This window comes from Haliaeetus albicilla, chromosome Z, assembly GCF_947461875.1.
Source record: "Haliaeetus albicilla chromosome Z, bHalAlb1.1, whole genome shotgun sequence".
In the NCBI taxonomy this organism is placed as follows: Eukaryota; Metazoa; Chordata; class Aves; order Accipitriformes; family Accipitridae; genus Haliaeetus; species Haliaeetus albicilla.
Genome location: NC_091516.1, coordinates 26,061,024 through 26,080,308, shown reverse-complemented (window position 1 = coordinate 26,080,308; position 19,285 = coordinate 26,061,024). Strand labels below are relative to the sequence as shown.

Here is a 19,285-nt window from a genome sequence, read left to right as displayed (position 1 = left end):
TACGTAATACTGTGCTTTCAAGAAATGCACATGAAGAACAAAACTGTAAAATTTTCCAAATAGCAGATACTTGTGAAAATTCATTAAAAAAAAGGTTTTGATGGAATATTTTGACATGTTCTGGAGGTAGAAGTGTGTCTGTATGATATGCTTTTTTCTGTGTATTCTACCTGCCTATGCATATATTAACATTGACCGGGGCGGGGGGGGGGGGGGGGGTGGAATGTAGGAGAGAGAAGTTGTTTTTTAAGGGCAATGTAGGACCAGACAGGGATCTGTCCATGACTCTGAAACAGATGTCAGAATTGACGAACAAGCCAAAAATGACCATTGAGGAGACAGAAGATGAAAGCAAATAATAGAATACTGCTGGGAAGTATGATCTAATTACAAGAGATGATGAGATGAAACCAAAACAAAACCAGTAAAAATCAAGCAGGAGCACATCAGAAAGTAGAGAACCAGCGTATCTTTAGCATAATCCTCCAACCCATTCCCCACAAACATACAGAGGGCCCTAATTTCTGGCTCCCTGACCTGCTGTGATAATAAATCAGTGAATATGCATGAAATTATTTTTCCATTTACCCTTCCTTTCATGTGTCTCATCAGATGTTTTCAGAATGGAGGGGTAAGAAGTAAAAATATGCAAAGGGAGATGACAAGATTGTAGAATGAAAGAGAAGTGGTTCGTAAACCAGTACCAGCGCCATGAAGTTGCAAAAAACACATCCCACTGGCTTTGGGAGGCTCTGAATCAGCCCCTGCTGGCTGAGAAAAGCAGGCAGAACAAGAACCCCAAAGGGAACGGGGGTTTTGATTTGGCAGGAGTTCACGTTGTGGGGAAGGAAAGCTGTAACACTTCATAAAGGTTGTCTTTAAAACAACAAAAAATGTCGCTGTTTTGCATCTTTTTGTTAGTGTAGTAGCTAAGATCAACTGAAGGAAATAAAAGAAGTTGAAATAGTTACACTTCCTGGCTGGTCAGACTGATCTTCTGGAGAATGTGGATTTCATAATACATTTAACTTGGCACCCTGGGATTTTTTTCTCTGCTTGAAATGTTTTTTTAATGAAAACTTGCATTTTAGAGACATAACCTTATGTCAACGCTAGCCAGGAGAATTTGATATTTAACTTATTTTGCTGGAGAGAAGAGTGTCTCCAGGTAGTATACTTTTATTAACTCACAAAGTGAAATTCGTCAATGTTTGAGAACTCAAGCCTGGATTGTGAACTGTGAGGGTTTCTTATGTCTTACATAAGCAATGTCTTACATTGATGCAGGTTCAGTTATGCTCAGCACAAAAAGCCCTAGTGAAACCCCTCTGAGCATCTGGATTAAATGAATCTTTGAATTGCTAATTGTTTAAGGTTGACCTGGTAGATGTCCAACAGCAGTTTTTTGTGGTACACAGTTGCACTCTGTTTAGAAAAAAAGACACAAACAAACAAACTCCACCCATGGTCAAGCAATTAATTCATGCACAGAAAGTGGTGTTTTATGCCTTATAACATTTATTTATCATACAGAGGGGTGGGCTTACCCGAAAACCAGGTAGATGCTACATGATGAGTTGCAAGCAAATGAGGTATAAATGAGACTGTTAGCATAATTATAACTGAGAGGGATGTCCCATGTTTTGAGAGAATGTCATGTAAGAAAAGGTGACACTATTTAGCTTATTAAAAGAAAAGTTTAGCTCTTTGGTGAACCTTTCTATCTGAACAGTAAAGTGCTTCCAGATAGTGAGTGCTCATAATTAATGTAGATCGTACAGTCACATGAATCTTAATTTCATTCATTGGTATGAAATACATAAATATAAATAAGGAAAAGCCCAATAACCCATATATTGCTAGTTGTAAATTCCCATATATCAGCCATACAGGTTACTGATCATCTTCGCTTTTCGTATCAATGCCTATTTAAGAGTACTTGCACCACCAATAACGTTTTGATTCATGTGGACAGTATATAACTTTGGTGTATTAAGAAAACATCAAGGTGAGGTTACCTATTTTAAGTCCTCATTTGAAATAATGAATATGCCTAAGTAACTTGCCCAACTAGTCATATATTTAAAAATCATGCTGAACTAATGCTTTAAAGCTTAATTAGAATAGATTTATAAGAATCTTTTGGTTTTGTCCATTTTGTTTATATATTGTGTTGTGCATTTAGCGTCCATAGTGGACTAGATGGGTTGGACTAGATGATCTGAGGTCCCTTCCCACCTCAGGTATTCTGTGATTCTGTGATTTATAGTGTCTGTGAAACAATGATGCTCTGGTTCACAGTATATAATGCTACCCAGACAATACCTAGTGCCACCAGGCAAGCCAAGAGGAAACAGCTGAGAGCACCCTAATAAATGAAAGATATCATGCGTTACAAAGCATTTTAGTTTCAAATATGGTATTTCTTTTCTTTTTCCAGCCCAGTATGATGTTTTAGTGCTTCCTCTGAGTCTTCAATACCTCTTTCTTGGTACGGCTGGATAGTGTAGATGCAGAGCAACAAACACTGTATAAAAGTTGTTTCTAAAGCTGTGTTCATACCACTCATTTTCTGAATTTTTCTGGTGTCTCATTCTGAACTCTGCTAAATCCTATTTTCGTTTCAGATTCTTCTCAGTGAGCTAGTTTCTTTTGTTGTCTTTCTCTCATCAGATGTCTTTTGGGGGGAAAAGTCCTGTTGGTAAGCAGGTGAGGGGAAAAAGAAGAATTATTAATCAAATCTTTTGTGCCATTTCCAAACAGGGACGAAGAGGCTTAGGTTCAGTCTTTGTTTGGGCATCTGGAAATGGTGGAAGAAGTCGAGACCACTGCTCCTGTGATGGCTACACCAATAGCATCTACACTATCTCCATAAGCAGCACAGCTGAAAGTGGAAAGAAGCCATGGTATCTGGAAGAGTGTGCATCCACACTAGCTACAACGTACAGCAGCGGGGAATCCTACGACAGGAAAATAGTACGGTTTTTAATTTTTTTTTTTAGGTATATGGGTTTGTGTTTTGCACAGTGACTTTGGGGAGAAGGAGAGAAAGAGACCTCATTTATACTAATTAATAGACTGCTTTAGAAAAAAAATCATATGTGGGCAAGTTCATTTAGCCACAGTGTGTTACTTGGTTGGAGTCACCATACAGCTCTTTGAAACCAGCATGGGTATCTCTGCATATTGCAGTCTAATGCAGTGCAGGTATACCCAATTCACAGCAGGTTTTTCCACTCACCTAGTTACTGTCAACTCTGAGTGATGCTTTCAAAGATCCTATTGCCACTGCCACCGAAACAGATTTCTTTCATTACCAATATCTTGTGGCCCATCAGTAGGCCTGAGAATGTATCTTCCTTTTGTTTTTAATCCAGTTATCAATACTTTTCGTATTTTACACACATGGTAATAGCAGTTTTTCTATGTACCTCTCTATTTTCTCAGATTTATTTTGATCCAGCATCATTCCTCTTTTATATTCAGTGATGGTCAGTTATTAGTCATATTGCTGCCTATTTCAGCTAGCTGATATATTGTAAGCAAGATTAAGCTCAATGGTCATCTTTCCTGTATTGTTCCTCATCTCATTCTTAAACAGCCAGCATCCATTTTCCATTATGTTCTCATCTTGGCTGGAAACCAACAAATTATTTTAATTCTGTTCGATAATCTATTGATACCATTTCTATTTGTAGGCTGTATCTGCTTTTTCAATTTGAGTGCATTCAATATGCTTTCCAATATTCAATATACTACTCCTTTTAACCTTTTAAACCCTTGTACTAGGATTAATCAGGTTTGCTGATATTGTTCTCTTCCCTGCTTATTTATTCTAGTCTATAACTTCCAGACCTTAATTTCTTCCTGATCAGAAAATTTAGAAATTTGGGTTCCCCCCCCCCAGATGTTTTCTAAAGCACCCATCTAATATTACCTTCTTTCTGGTCCTTAGCAGACACCTCTCTTGGTGTCAGTGAGGAGTTAAAAATTCTTGCAGCTATGTTTTTTTAATACTGTCTGCCTTGTCTTTCAGGATTCTGGGATGCTGGCCATCCCTTCTTGGATTCTTCCTTATTTTCAGATGATCTAACTTTTGTTTTAAACTTGTTCTGAGGTACTTCTTCGTTCCAGTAATTTTTCTGTTCTTAACTTGCTTCTCTTCACTGAAACCTTATCTCTCTTCCTGGCATGTTTCTTGTTCTCCCTGATAAATAATAATAAAGAAAAGAAATTACTCCATCTCCTAGCAGTCCTCACTTCTGTGATTAAATTCCCTCTACTGTCCTTCAAAAGACCTTCACTAACTTCTTCATGTTTAAGTGAGATAATGCAATATAAGGTGAACAGATGCGATTCTGGTTTGCCAGCCTGACCTCTTGCTTAGCTGACTCTGTAGGACTTCCCTGAGTCCTTCAAATCCAGCAGCTGCTATCAACTTGACTATAATTTTTATAAAGACAATCAATCTTGCTTTCAAAGTTTCCAGTGACAGAAATTCCACTTAAATTTAGGGCAAGTGGTTTTAATTACCCATTGCCATTTAAAAACTTCTCTTGTTTGCTATCTGAGCTCCTCTAGCTTCAATTTCTAGGCATTTGGTTGTGTCACATATTTTATTGCTAATATGAAGGTCACTCTAGTTGTCTAAAGTCTTTCTACCCATGTAGCCCAATTAGTTAATCCCTTTTGATAAATGAAGGTAAGCTTCTTGCATCATTCTGTATAAAGCATGTTTTCCTGTAAACCCTCTCCCATTTTATGAGCCTTGAGCATCCAAACTGGACACACCAGTCAGGTAGTAGCAGTATCAGTGCATCTGTGAGTGCCAGCTCAGTTCCACTCTCTTTATACATTAAGCCTGACTGAGACTTGTTAGCTTCACTGTCATGTAATGTGTTCATTGTTGTGTGATGCCCAACCTGCTTTCAGAGCTGCTGCTTCTCTTTTTTGGAGCTGGTGGTCCAAGGACAGATATGAGGGTAGCTATGGTCTCTCTTTATTGCACCATTTACCACTGCGTATACTGGTTTAGTGCTCAATCCAGACTAGCCCTCATTATCACTTTCTCTTTCTTGAAAGTTTCTTCAAGTGCAACGTTCATCAGAAGGTGCTGGTGTTTTCTTCTAGGTCTTTGATAAAAGCTTTAGGTCATACTAAGGCCAAGAACCAAATTGTAGAAGGCCTAATTAGAAACCAGGCTCATTTCTTGTATGTGCTATGAGCATATATATCATTTCTCTGCTTCTAAGTATGTATCTGATTTCTCATATATGCTTACATTTTGAGACCTCATAATTATCCCATTTTATATCTATGTATTATGTGTCATATACATTTTTAATCTCTTAAATTTAAATAATTTTAAAATTTTTTCAATGTGCAGTATCACATTATGTGTCTTGTAGAATCCTGACTGTACTACTTTCAACCAAAATGTTGGCCAGAAAAAAAATACTGCAGCACTTTGGCAAGCTCTCTTTTCAGCAGCTTATGTCATCCACCATTAAATACACTACTAGTTAATTAATTTATTAATAATTAGTTTAATACTGTATCAGCTCTTTTACACTAGGTAAAAACTTGGCAAGTAGATGAAATTATTAGGACAATAGTGCTTACCCTTTCAAAATAGTGACACTGTGTGGTTTTTCTTTCAATCTTCTGGAACTTCTCCAGTGTTCAAACACTTCCTAAAATCAACAGTATAGTCTAACATGTTCCCTTTCCAGCTCTTGTAAAAGTCTTTAGTGCTTCCAAACTTCCTGATTTAAACTTGCTATTTAAAACAGTTATAAATAGGAATATGATTTATCATCTTTGTATGCTCTGAAAACTTCATTTAGATTTTTTTTCCAGAAAGGAACATTCAGTGAAATAGCCATTTACTATACACTGCTGTTAACTATTCTATTATTTCCGGACAATTAAAATAATATTGATTTGGGGGTTCTTTTGCTTCTGATGTATTTGAAAATATAACATCCTTATACTTTACTTTGTTCTTGTAGACTTCACCATTTGACCTTTGTGTTTCCTTACCACCTCTATGTACCTTCTATCTTTTAGTTTTCATTCATTGCTATCAACGTCATCTTTTATTCACTTTTTAATTTATTTATTACTTCTTGCACATGTCAATACTAGTTTTGTTGACCAGTATATCTGTCGTGATTTAAGCCCAGCCAGCAACAAAGCACCATGAGGCCACTCGCTCACTCCTCCCCCTCCCAGTGGGATGAGGAGAAAATATAGAGAAATGCTCATGGGTCAAGACAACGACAGGGAGGGATCACTCAACAATTATGCTCATGGGCAAAAGACAGACTCAACTTGGGGAAAAATCAATTTAATTTACTACCAATCAAATCAAAGCAAGGATAATGAGAAGTAAAACCAAATCTTAAAACACCTTACCCCCACACCTCCCTCTTTCCCAGCTCCACTCCACTCCCGGTTCTCTCTACCTCCTCCCCCAGCAGTGCAGGGGAATGGGGAATGGGGGTTGGGGTTAGTTCATCACACGTTGTCTCTGCCGCTCCTTCCTCCTCAGGCGGAGGACTCGTCACTCTTCCTCTGCTCCAGCATGGGGTCCCTCCCACAGGAGACAGTTCTCCACAAACTTCTCTGACATGGGTCCTTCCCATGGGCTGCAGTCCTTCATGAGCTGCTCCAGCGTGGGTCCTTTCCGTGGGCTGCAGTCCTTCAGGCACAGACTGCTCCAGCGCAGGCTTTCCCCTGGCGTCATGGCCATCTTGGGGCATCCACCTGCTCCAGCTTGAGGTCCTCCACGGGCTGCAGGTGGGCATCTGCTCTCCCTGCTCACCTCCATGGGCTGTAGGGGCATCCCCTCCTCCAGTGCACCTCCTCCCTCTCCTTCTTCACTGACCTTGCTGTCTGCAGAGGTGTTCCTCTCACATTCCAATCTCCTCCCCTGCTGAAGGTTCCCCTTCTTAAATCTGTTCTCCCAGAGGCGCTACCACTGTTACTGATGGGCTCAGCCTTGGCCAGAGGCAGGTCCGACTTGAAGCTGGGGAAGCTTCTAGCAGCTTCTCACAGGAGCCACCCCTGCAGGCCCTGCCCAGCTACCAAAACCCTGCCACACAAACCCAAAGCAATATCCTTGCTTATTTTTTTTATATTCTAGTAAAATATCTGTATGTTTCTCAGTCCTTATTTGTGGTTTTCTACTTAACAGATTTAATCTTTCCTCTGATTTTTTTAATAGCTGTAGTTTTCTTGATGATTGTCTTCCATTCTTTTCAATTAACATGGACATTCTGCTTTAACAGATTTACTATTTCAGTAAGTGACCATTGCTTATTTCTGATGTGTCACTCCCTTATGATTTGTTCTAGCATCAGAAACATCTGGAGGTGATCTCACCTTTATTGTTAAAGACTTTCTTATGTAACACAAGAATAGATAAATTTTTAGTTTACTGAAGTATAGTACTCATCACTTCTAGAATTTATGCACTGTGCTAATACTTGCAGTTTGATATTTTATTATAAGATTTTTGAAAGGTATACTTTACAAAGGAGAGATTAATTATTATATATAGAATGAACATACATTATCCCTTAATTAGGGAAATAATGAAGAGATTTTACATAAACATTATTGAAAAGATTTAAAGATATGCCTCTTTAAAAATGTCCTTAATGTGGAATCCTCATAGGAGATCTCACACATGCTATCAGAGATAAGTAAAAATAACTTTTAATTGAAATCCTTCAATTCTGTAAGCACTGATTGCTTTTACTAATTGGATCCTCCATTCTTTTGGGAGCAATCCAGTTGCATGTATCGATTTTAGATTATTCCTACAGAGTGCATCATTTTGCACAGTGAATGGAAAAAGCATAAGTGTACTGAGGAGCCATATGAATTAACTCAAATCTGTTGATCCTTTCTTTACCAGAACTTAATTTACCCTTGACTACTCTTGTGCAAAGCCACTTTGATGTTGCTTGTGCCATAAGATTCACTGATCTCAAATGCCTGAATATCAGACCATAAATATTCCCTCCAAGACTTTTTTTCCTGTACTATATTATCAATTGACTTCTGAAACACACAACCTATCTGAGGGTGTTTTACTACTGGTACTTGGCATTTAAAGCCAGGCAAGCTTGTTCCCCCTCCAGACACTTTCAGTGACAAAACAGAACAGTGTACAGTAGATGTAGTCAATAGCTTTCTGTCTGTGTTGTGTGTAAACCAGTTACCCTCATAAGGGATAACAACTACGTGCTTCTGTTATGCTACAGCCCAGTGAGGAATAACATGAAATAGTGAAGCCAGCTTTTCAAACTGAGTATTAATCAGTCCTTTCAACACGTACACACATGGAGACAGGGACATTGCTCTCACCTGTGTGACTATATTGCCGATAGCCTGATTTTGAGACCAATAATGGTAGTATTGGTATTCTCTTCTCCAACTTGTCTACTAAAATCCAATCCTCCTAAAGAACCTATCAAACCTCATTTACCTTAGAGAGAAGTCTTGTTTGAAACAAGAACTGAACTAAAGACAGAACTGAAAATTTTGAGGACAAAGTTTTTCAACTGCTACAAAATGCTAAAAGAGTCATAAATGGATAAATAAATATGCATTATGTCATAAATGCATAAAGAAGATATGTATTTGTTTTAATTGTTGTACCACACATCTTTCTCACTGTGTTTCTGACACTTTTGTTTAGACTGCTGCTCCTTTTGAGTCAGATTGTCTTCATATCTTTCCACAAAAAGCTTAGAGCTTGTAGTGAGTTTAAAGGGAAAAATAACAATTGAAGAAGAATAGAAAGATTATTATTAAATTTCAATTCTCCAAATTCTATTATGCATATAAATTTGTATGCAATATACAAGTTAGCTATGAAAGGCTCAACTTCATGCCATAACATGAAAAGAGTAACAGTATTTGATCAAGGCGTATGGTGATTTGTTTTTTTGGAGTGAGAGTCCTATATTCAAAATAGGAAACAAAAATACTACTGCAGTAAATCAGGAAGAAGTGACCTGGTGTGGGGATTACAATCAGAATCAAATGAGCTCATTCTTACTTTTTGTCATGTAACTCAGAACAAACTCCAAAATCATGTGAGATTCTGCAATGTTTTAGTACAGAAATACCTATCCATGGTTAAGGAACAGTGAATGGTTACAACTGTACAGTGTCATGTTACATAGTTCCTTCATATTTTTCCTTGCAGTTCTTCAGTTTAATATATTTTTTTTTCCTTTTCTGTTTTTTCTATCCAATATGTGTATTATAAGGTAGGTCAACAAACATAACCAATGTTAGACACTCACCGTGTGCACTAAAAAGTCTTATTAAAGTGGTTTGGTTTTGATATGGACTAATAGAAGCACCCACACTTTTATAACTACACAAAAGACTCTTTTTTTCCTCTTTTCATTACTACATGTTTTTATAATTGCTTGTTACAAATATAGGATGTAACAATTTTACAAGGTTTTCTAGTCTGGAGGGTTTTTTCAGTCTTGTACAATTATAACTTAAGAACATAATTTCATCTGCACAAATCTGTTTTCCATATGGAGCTTTTTTTAGTGATTTTGAACTAAAATAAATGGAAGCAAATTCTGGCCTGAAATAATCTGAGCTAACAATTACATTTAAACACACACTGATGTTACCATCTTGCATGAGTTCCTTGTTGCTCAGGGAAGGTACTCCAAGTGTGCTTGAGTTTATGCTCTACCAAATTTTACTGCAGTAACTGTTAGCCCATTATGGACCAAGTTTCCAATCTTTGGATGTATTAACATGCCCAAAGTGTACAAACATTTCACAGATGCTGCTGAATGTATGCCTTTTACATGGACTCTTAGGGAAAAGAGATGCAGCTGAATGTATGCCTTTTACATGGACTCTTCGGGAAAAGAACTAGAATTACTTTTAGGTATTTTCAAGAGTAGCTGCAAAGTGCTGGCATAGGTATAAGCACAGAAACTCACACTCTGGGACAAAGGCAAATGAACAGTAGGTAAAGACCATAAAAATATACTTCTTTATAGAGGTTATCTCTCATAACAGAGTGAGTGCAGAAGTACTGGCTAATAATATACAGTTGTCAAGGTATTTTTTCCTATTATTCTCTTCTCTGCTATTTTGAATACTATAGGACAGTGCTGGAAGATAGCTTCCCCACTCTAGACCATGCAGCTAGGTTAGGTTAAGCACCACCTAATATAGTTATCTATATGGGCCTTTCATTTATCAAACATGTTGCACAAATGCATCACATTTCCTTTGAATTCCCTTTTCAAATTATTTCTTAAAGCACTAAAGAATTTACATATGAAAGTCCCTCACAGATATAATTTATAAATCTATTATATGACTTACCTTCTGAAAATAACCTTTCTGCTTAATGTTCCACTTACTTAATTTTCTAAAAAATGCCTATTTATCTCCTGAGTTTCTTTCTCTTCTAAAATATATTTCTGCCTTGCTGACTAGCTTCTGCTCTAAGCAGAACTTAAAACAAAAACACCGAAAACACCCCGTCTCCTACCAGTTCTTAAAACACAAAAAAAAGCCTGTTGTTCAGAAACTCTCTCAGGGTATCAAGATCCACACAACATGGCACCTTCAATTTTGGATAGATACAGATAGATACACAAGGGATGTGAGAAGGAACAGTAGAGTTTTGTTAAACCCTTGTCAATTCTAGGGACACAGGTCATAGAAATCAACATATCTTGAAGAACTGCAGCAGAAGGTAAAAAATGGTTCAATCAGTTCAGAAAGCTCATGTTATGAAATATGAAATAGCAAATAGCAGGAGATGCAGAGGCTTGGGAGAGGAAGAGTGAGCATGTTCTCTGCTAAGGGAAATCCCATTTTTGACCATAGTAATTAACCTCCCAATTAGTGAAACTATGGAAAGATTGATGATGCAACCTTAATAATGACTGTACAGAAATGGCATCTCCTTAATTCTTCATAGCAAGTTGCTTCTATAAAACTATTACTGTGTGTCTAGAGATTTTTATTTAATAAATGCATGGATTTTTGCAAGCTGTTGAGCTTCTGCATATGGCAGGTATTACAGTGCATTGTGGTAATTCATATCGTTTTTGTCTGCCTTTCATCAGGGCATCTGTCCAAGGTTGCTAATTTCATGTTGATTAAACTAGGCCAGTACCAGAAACATTGTCATTGTCTTCAGTCAAATCTAGATGATTCAAAAGATTTAGAAGTGGATATAACTCATGGCCCTAGAAATACTGCATAGATTTCTCTTGATGTCGTGGTTTAAGCCCAGCACAAAGCACCATGAGGCCGCTCACTCACTCATCCCCCACAGTGGGACGAGGAGAAAATATAGAGAAATGCTCATGAGTCAAGACAACAACAGGGAGGGATCACTCAACAATTATGCTCATGGGCAAAAGACAGACTCAACTTGGGAAAAATCAATTTAATTTACTACCAATCAAATCAAAGCAAGGATAATGAGAAGTAAAACCAAATCTTAAAACACCTTACCCCCACACCTCCCTCTTTCCCAGCTCCACTCCACTCCCGGTTCTCTCTACCTCCTCCCCCAGCAGTGCAGGGGAATGGGGAATGGGGGTTGTGGTCAGTTCATCACACATTGTCTCTGCTGCTCCTTACTCCCCAGGGGGAGGACTCGTCACTCTTCCTCTGCTCCAGCATGGGGTCCCTCCCATGGGAAACAGTCCTTCATGAACTTTTCCAACATGAGTCCTTCCCACGGGCTGCAGTTCTTCATAAACTGCTCCAGCGTGGGTCCTTTCTGTGGGAGACAGTCCTCTATGAACTTCTCCAATGTGAGTCCTTTCCACAGGCTGCAGTTCTTCACAAATTGCTCCAGAGTGGGTCCCTTCCGTGCGCTGCAGTCCTTCAGGCACAGACTGCTCCAGCGCAGGCTTTCCCATGGAGTCACGGCCATCTTTGGGGGTATCCCCTGCTCCAGCGTGGGCTCCTCCCTGGGCTGCAGGTGGCCATCTGCTCCCCCGCTCCCCTCCATGGGCTAGGGGGAACAGCCTGCCTTCTCACCATGGGCTGCAGGGGCATCCCCTCCTCTGGCACACCTCCTCCCCTCCTTCTGCACTGACCTCGGTGTCTGCAGAGGGGTTACTCCACATTCCAATCTCCTCCCCCACTGCAGGTTTCCCTTTGTAAATCTGTTCTCCCAGAGGCGCTACCACTGTCGCTGATGGGGTCAGCCTTGCCCAGAGACGGGCCTGACTTGAAGCTGGGGAAGCTTCTAGCAGCTTCTCACAGGAGCCACCCTGCAGCCCCTGCCCCCCTACCAAAACCCTACAACACAGACCCAAAACACTTGGGCAGTCTGATCAGTATTTTTATAGATCAGCAGTTGTTACAATGGTATATTTGAAGCATACAAATGTGTTGTACTCAACAAAAGATTCCAAAATTTCTCTTTCTCCCCACCGTATTGATAGGAATGACGTCTTCATGGTGCTGTCAAATCCTTTTATTCTGATTAATGATGTTGCCCTTACATGGTTCAGGAACTTGGGGCACCATTTTTCTTCTTGAAACTTGCTCACCTGTCGGTGGTCCTGTACTCTTTTCTTCTCAGATGTGACACTTTTCTGACAGTGAATCCATAGTGCTGAAAAACATGCCTCAGATCTTGGAGGTAATTTACACCTAAACATCTCAGCTCCTTTCAGTAACCTTCCTTTCAAATAGCTCAAATGGGATTTCCACTTCGGAAGATTTCCCTACACATTTTCTGCTGAAATATTTGCTGAGTGAAAGAGGGAGATAAGGGTCTGTAGTTCAAACTGCTGCCACAGCATCCACTTAGAACGTGAGAGACAGTGTTGCCAAATAAGGAGGTGTCATGTTTTACTATACTTGATAGCTGTAGCTACAGGACAATAAAAACACTCTGGAAGCGTGATCTTCCAGAGGATGAGAAACACAGGTAACACAATGCAGTGTGCTTTTCACTGTACTGAGAGAGGCTGTCTCTTGAAGAAAAGCTGCTATGAGGGCAATTCTACCTGCCTGACCTCCTGTAGGCTTTGCTACCCTTTGGTCCTCCGAGGAAAGCACCTGCTGCACCACTTTTTTGCAGGGGACAAGGTACCAGGCTACAAAAGAGACAAGCATGTATTAGTCCCTTTTTCTGCCCTCTCTTTTTCCTGGCTTCACTTCCACTCCTCGCCACAGCACTGACCAGTGTTTTTCCAAATGAGATACCTGAATCTTGTATGTCTCTATTTGTGTGCATGTAATCCTGTAGTCCCTGGACATGTTAATCCCACCTGCAAAATCACTACTTCCATTTGCACACATATGCAATGTAGTGTTAGGGCTGTTCCTGCTGCAGTTTCATCTCTTAATATGGTCAGGGTATTTCTAGAATTTGCATGCATAAAGGTTTTTCCAACACTATTAATTTTCATTGTCTAAATTAATACAGGGTCTATAGGAGACAAGGCAAGAGATAAAGAAATGATATGAATATTTTATTTATGGGGTTCAACTTTTAGCTGATGACAGATGAAAGAAATTATTTAACACGGGGGGTGGGGTGGGGTGTCTTTCTAGACTTCATTATTCAAGAAATCTGGCCCGTGGTAGCTTCCCTAAATTAAGGATATGACATTATAAATGCTTTAATCCATATTTTTCAACTTCTGGAAGCTTCCATATTGTTTCACTTGCTTACTACTTGCCTTCAACAATCATTTCCTGGGTGCTGTTAGCTCCTTCTCTATTAGAAATCTTTTGTGTTAGCTTGCGTATGCTTACATGTTGTGAGACCTTTCAGCAGCCTTATACAAATTATGTAATATATAGACTAGTGAATATGGCTAATGCAAATGTGTGAAACCTATACTTCCTACATGCAATTGCTTGTATTCTGCCCAGATGGGATGTGGCTCTTTTTACAGATCATATTTTGCATAGCTTCCAATTTCAAAGCTAGACAGGCATTTTTACATGCCCTGTGTTTTTTTATGATTTTCCAATCTTCTGATCCTCTCCTTCTCCCATCTTTGTGCATATCTGTGTTGCAAATGAAGTATGATACTAGTGAATTTGATGAAATGGTGACACAATAATTCTGTATACTTAGGTAGGAAGCTGTGTAAGTAACTTCTCCACTGCCTCTCAGGCAGATATTTTATGTCTCATAGTGACTGAATCTCAGGGATCACCTGAAATGCTGAGAATAATGTTTGCCATCACAGGTCATTCACTCTGCCACCTTCATGGAGGTTTCCATGCTGTGGTGTGGACTGCTGTCTGCTAGGAATTGTTCTCAAGTCTGTATGGATTTTGCTTGAGCTTCTGTTAGGTAGTCATGACTTCTTGTCTGTACTGCCTCGCTCTTGCTAGAAGCCACTTCTTTGGGAAAAAGAGCATGGATTAGAATCACTATAGATTAACATTGCTTGAAAGAAGCAGAATTTAGACTAAACACAGTTTTTGTATGTGATTTACTGTCTTACATAAAGAATCTGCTTAAAATTCATTATGAGATAATAACGACCTAACACGAAGTAGAAGACTGTCTCTAGTTGGTATTGCACATTACAGTTTATACAACCACTTAGATTATATATAAAAATATGTGGCAGCATATAATTAAGCAACACATAACAATTTAAAGCTGCAAATAACTAATTGGCTGGTGATGTCTAGGCCAAATTTGTGATTACATCAGGATTTTCCAAAGAATTGTTGCTTAATTTCATGTGAATTATTGCATAAGGCATGAAAGAAGGATTAAACATGGGGCTTAGCATGAGCCGAACTGTACTCTACTCTGTCGCATACTTCCAGTGTGACTTAAGGCAACCTAATTAACCCCTCCATACCTCTTTCATAGTCTCTAAAATGGGCATAACCAGTCTGTATATAAGGAGCACTGTAAGATTTAGTTCATTCCTGTTTGTAAAGCACTTTGAGATTCTTGGGTGGAAAGTGCTGTATAAATGCAAATAGAAGGGCAGAGTTGTAATTGTGCAGTTTTAAAACCCTCTGCTGTTTTGCTAATTTACAAGTCTTTTAGTTGATCATGCCATGAAAAAAATAGAGACCAGGTTATGTTTTCAGTGCAATGCAGAGAACACTTCTCCAAGTTCACAAGTGACTTCAAACTCAGAACATCTAACGTCATGCATGTATTCAGACACCTTTTTTTTTCCTTTCCTTGCAATGAAAGAAGGAAATACCCTCCACATACATGCGACTCATTCGAGCAAATGAAACCTGTTCTGATTTCTGAAGCTGTGTTCTAAATTTCACACATTCAATTTCTTCCAGATCACTACAGACCTGAGGCAGCGTTGCACAGACAGCCATACTGGAACCTCAGCTTCTGCACCTATGGCTGCAGGCATCATTGCACTGGCACTGGAAGCAAAGTAAGATCTGAGTTATACTCTGAAAAAAAAAATTAAAAAATTAAGCATACAGAAAGATCTTTCTCACTCATCCAGAACCTTTATCCCAGGATCTCAAAGTGCTTTGGAAACCTTGTAGTAAGTCACAGTACCCTTCCAAGGGCAGGAAAAATCTGCGTGCTTATTTCACATGCAAGAAAGCTGACACCGTGGAATGATGACAGAGTACTCAGTGTTGAAATAACTTGAAATGGTGTTGAGCACAGGTATTTTCCAATACATGATGTACAGCATCCTCAAAATATCTTACAGTACCCTCACAGTGCTGCCTAGATCTGCCGTAATCTGCAGGCTACTATAGGTTGCCTCTTGCATTCATCAGGCTCCTCTTGGCAGTGTCCGTTCTTGAACACTGAAGAAAGTTTTGGAATGGTGCTAGGCTACCATGAACAGAAATTAATATAGTATGAAAAATAAAAATTCTCAATTTGTGCATGCTGACACACATCTGTTTTTTCTAATGGGTTAAGTTCCTCAGCTGTAAAAACCATAGATAGTGTAGCTCCATAGTCCTTTTATCTTTAGCTCAGCAAAGTTTCTGTCTTACAAGCATTTTCTCAACTGCAGGATTTTGTCCTTTGTGTCTAATATATATCTTTAATGTGCTTCATGGAGCAGCAGAAATACTGGAGATTTATCAGGTAAATCTGTATTTCAAAACCTTTTGTATTACTTTGCGCTGTGTTGGATAATATAAGCAGGTCTAAGGTGGAATGCACCACCCCAAATCCTGCTTGAAATCAAATGTTTCTAAGTGCTAGGAGATTGATTCTATTAAATTCTGAAGAAATTTAGTTTCCTCTGGGGGCAGCCAGTTCCTTTGAAGGAAGTAAAAAATTTGCACACAATAGTAATTTCAAATTGTATGTAATTCCTTGTAGCAGAATTATGTTTCCATCTCTAATGTTGTTTTTTTGAAGAAATCATGGGCCAATATTCAATGCAGAATACTTTTTTGCTGTTGAGTTACAGTCGTGAGAATAAGAGTTAGTAATTGAAGAGCTGACATAATCTTAAGTGGTGCGGTGCTTGTATCATTAGAATTAGATTTTTCTTAATGAAGTCAATAGAAACAAAGGCATTTTGAAAAGTTAATATAATGCTATTATTTTTTTAAAAAAGCTGTTAAATCTCTTCTTAATCTCAGTTTTTAAATCCTTAAATTCATTCTAAACAGTCTGCCCATGCAGATAAAATTTCATCTGTGTAAATTTCACTCTGCTGAAAGTTTTTCTAATTATTTCTTCATGAACGGAGGTTGCTTGTAATTTATTCTCTGTATTTTATATGATATTTTGTGTGCATTTTCTAACAAATGATTGTTGTAATTGAAAGTTTCAAAGAGTTATAGCACACTACCTACAACCAAGCTATTACTGATGTGACATCTTAAAACACACTGAGAAGCTTACAACCTTTTTTCTCTGTGAGCTTTGGTAACTATACCAATGGAAAATCCATGTTATTGCCTATGGACTAGTTTGGGGTTTTTTTTCCAAATTAATAGTGGCAATGATAGGAACAAAAGACTGTATCAAAGCTTCACATATGGTGATGGAGACAAAATGTGCCAGTGACTAAAGATCCTAGCCACTTTTTTGTATTTGTAGTACTCTGTTGCATGGTGCTAACAAGAGGTTCGGGGTGAAAATGTATTGATTTTGCCTTCTTTCAGTGTCGGTATGTGGAGGGCTCTTACTTATTTCCAAATCTTAGCCTGTCTATTTGAATAGAGCCAAGGGAATTATATTAATAATACCATAAAGGTAGTTTTATTAATTTGTATGCCATTCACTAACTTTTTTCTCCTATGTGTACTTACAACCAATTTTCTGAACACAGCCATGAAAGAAAAAAGAAAAAAAAATTTTAAAAAAAAGGAAACTAAGGAGAGAAATATTTCCAGGTTTCCCATGCTGATTTTTCCCATAAATTAATCCAGTCCTAGGACTTGAGAAACCTTTGGTCTTGTGAAGTTATAGATTATGAAGTAAGGCCTTTAATATTACAAGGAGATCATATCATAATAGATTCAATTTTAATGTCTGGGATTTGTTTGTATGAAATCTTCAGATTATTTTAAACAGTTCCTGAAAGGTAATTTTTATTTATTTACCATATTTGAAAATTCAGTTGTATTTTTCACCTGTGATACCTGCGAATTTAGGTGATCCTAATTAAATGCTAGGAATTAAAGTATACAAAAAGAAGTTTTGAAGCCATCTTAGGTATTTTCTCCAATACTTTTAAAGTATATGGCATGTAAAGGACACATGATATTGTGGCTTAGTGTAAGGGCTTACTGGAACTAGTTTGCATTGAAATAGAGTTTGCATTTACATAGATTCTCCTTAGATTCCATATTAATGCCTGTGCTAATAGCAGTAGTGTGTATATGAGATTTTTTAAAAAGACTAGTTGGAAAGGGGTTTTGCAAGGTTGATTATGCTCTTCGTGCAGCAGGCCGCTTAAAAATTGGAGTACTTAGTCCTGAACACTTCTTGAATATATCTGTAATAATGTGTCGTTTCATTCCACTTTGTGCTGGAAAACACAACAAATTATACCATGGAAGGGTTTTGAGCCTATAAGGCCAGTTTTCCCCAGTAGCCAAGTTCTGTTCCTGGAAGACACCAGGAGGTGAACAGAGCACTAGTCTGGCCTGGATATGAGTTAGAACAGCCACGATGTTTCTTCAACTCACATGCAAAGGTACATTAAACCAATGGAAAATGAGCAAGGCAGATTTCTACTCCAACCTGCCACTTTCTTTCTTTGATAAGCCCCATATGGTAGGACTGGCAAACAACTGATAGAGGACTTCTTACCTGCCTACTGATTTGAACCCTCCACTTAGTTGTTTTTTCCAACTGGGATCTGCTCCTGAAATCCTAGAAACAAATTGTTTTGGGATGGTGGTCTTCTTACTACCCCAATTTGAAATAACGTGAACATAACTTTATATCTTTTTTTAATTTTTGTCCAGTATTTGAGTATCAAGTGGCATGTTTTCCTTAAGGAACCAAAGAAGTGTAACTGAGTTTCAGACTGCTTGTTTGGAGTCTTCAAGGGTGTAATGCAGAAATGTAGATATGCAACAACTGTCATACAAAGAAAGATATCTCCTGATCTTGATATTCTGTGGTTTTCTTATGGTATTCAGGTAGTTAATTGTTTTATCTGATGGTTCCCAGTGTATCTAGTATCTTGTTCAGGCTCTAGGAATAAATGCTTGCTTGTATATTGCACTTCTTAGTCATTACATAATGTTGAATTTTGATAATTGTAAACCAGCAACTATGGATATAAATGATTCAGTCAGCAGAGGCAGCAATGTTCTTACTAAAAATAAACTGTTTGCATTGCATAGTACCATCTACTGTTGATATCAGAAATACCCTTTCTCATTGATGAAAGGTTTGAATTTGGGATTTGGGTGAATCAGAGTCAGGAGAGACAGTATGCCCACATTTGTTCCAGTGGGCATTGTGCCATGTTCCTTTGGAGAAGCCAAATTAAAAAAAAAAATATCTTGCTGATGGAAGAATACATTGTACACCCCCAAGTGAACAGCATGCTCCAGTGTCTGTAAGCCAATGCATGTTTTCCAACCCATGGTGTGTAAACTGCAGTTTACATGAGTAAGAAATAGCACCTGTGTTGTGGTTTAACCCCAGCCAGCAACTAAGCACCACGCAGCTGCTCATCACTTCCCCCCCAGCCAGTGGGATGGGGGAGAAAATCAGGAAAAGAAGTAAAACTCAAAGGTTGAGATAAGAACACTTTAACAGAACTGAAAAGAAGAAACTAATAATGATAAAGATAAC

The 19,285-nt window shown here is 38.4% G+C and overlaps 1 protein-coding gene across 2 annotated transcripts in view; it reads left to right on the top strand.

Annotated features, from left to right (window-relative positions):
• PCSK5 (proprotein convertase subtilisin/kexin type 5) overlaps positions 1–19,285 on the top strand; it is a 264,696-nt gene that overhangs the window by 121,925 nt on the left and 123,486 nt on the right. For both annotated transcript variants that reach the window (XM_069775866.1, XM_069775865.1), the window contains exons 8-9: positions 2,764–2,976; positions 15,319–15,419. In XM_069775866.1, coding sequence (XP_069631967.1) covers positions 2,764–2,976; positions 15,319–15,419 — 314 coding nt within the window. The remainder of the gene's footprint in view (positions 1–2,763; positions 2,977–15,318; positions 15,420–19,285) is intronic.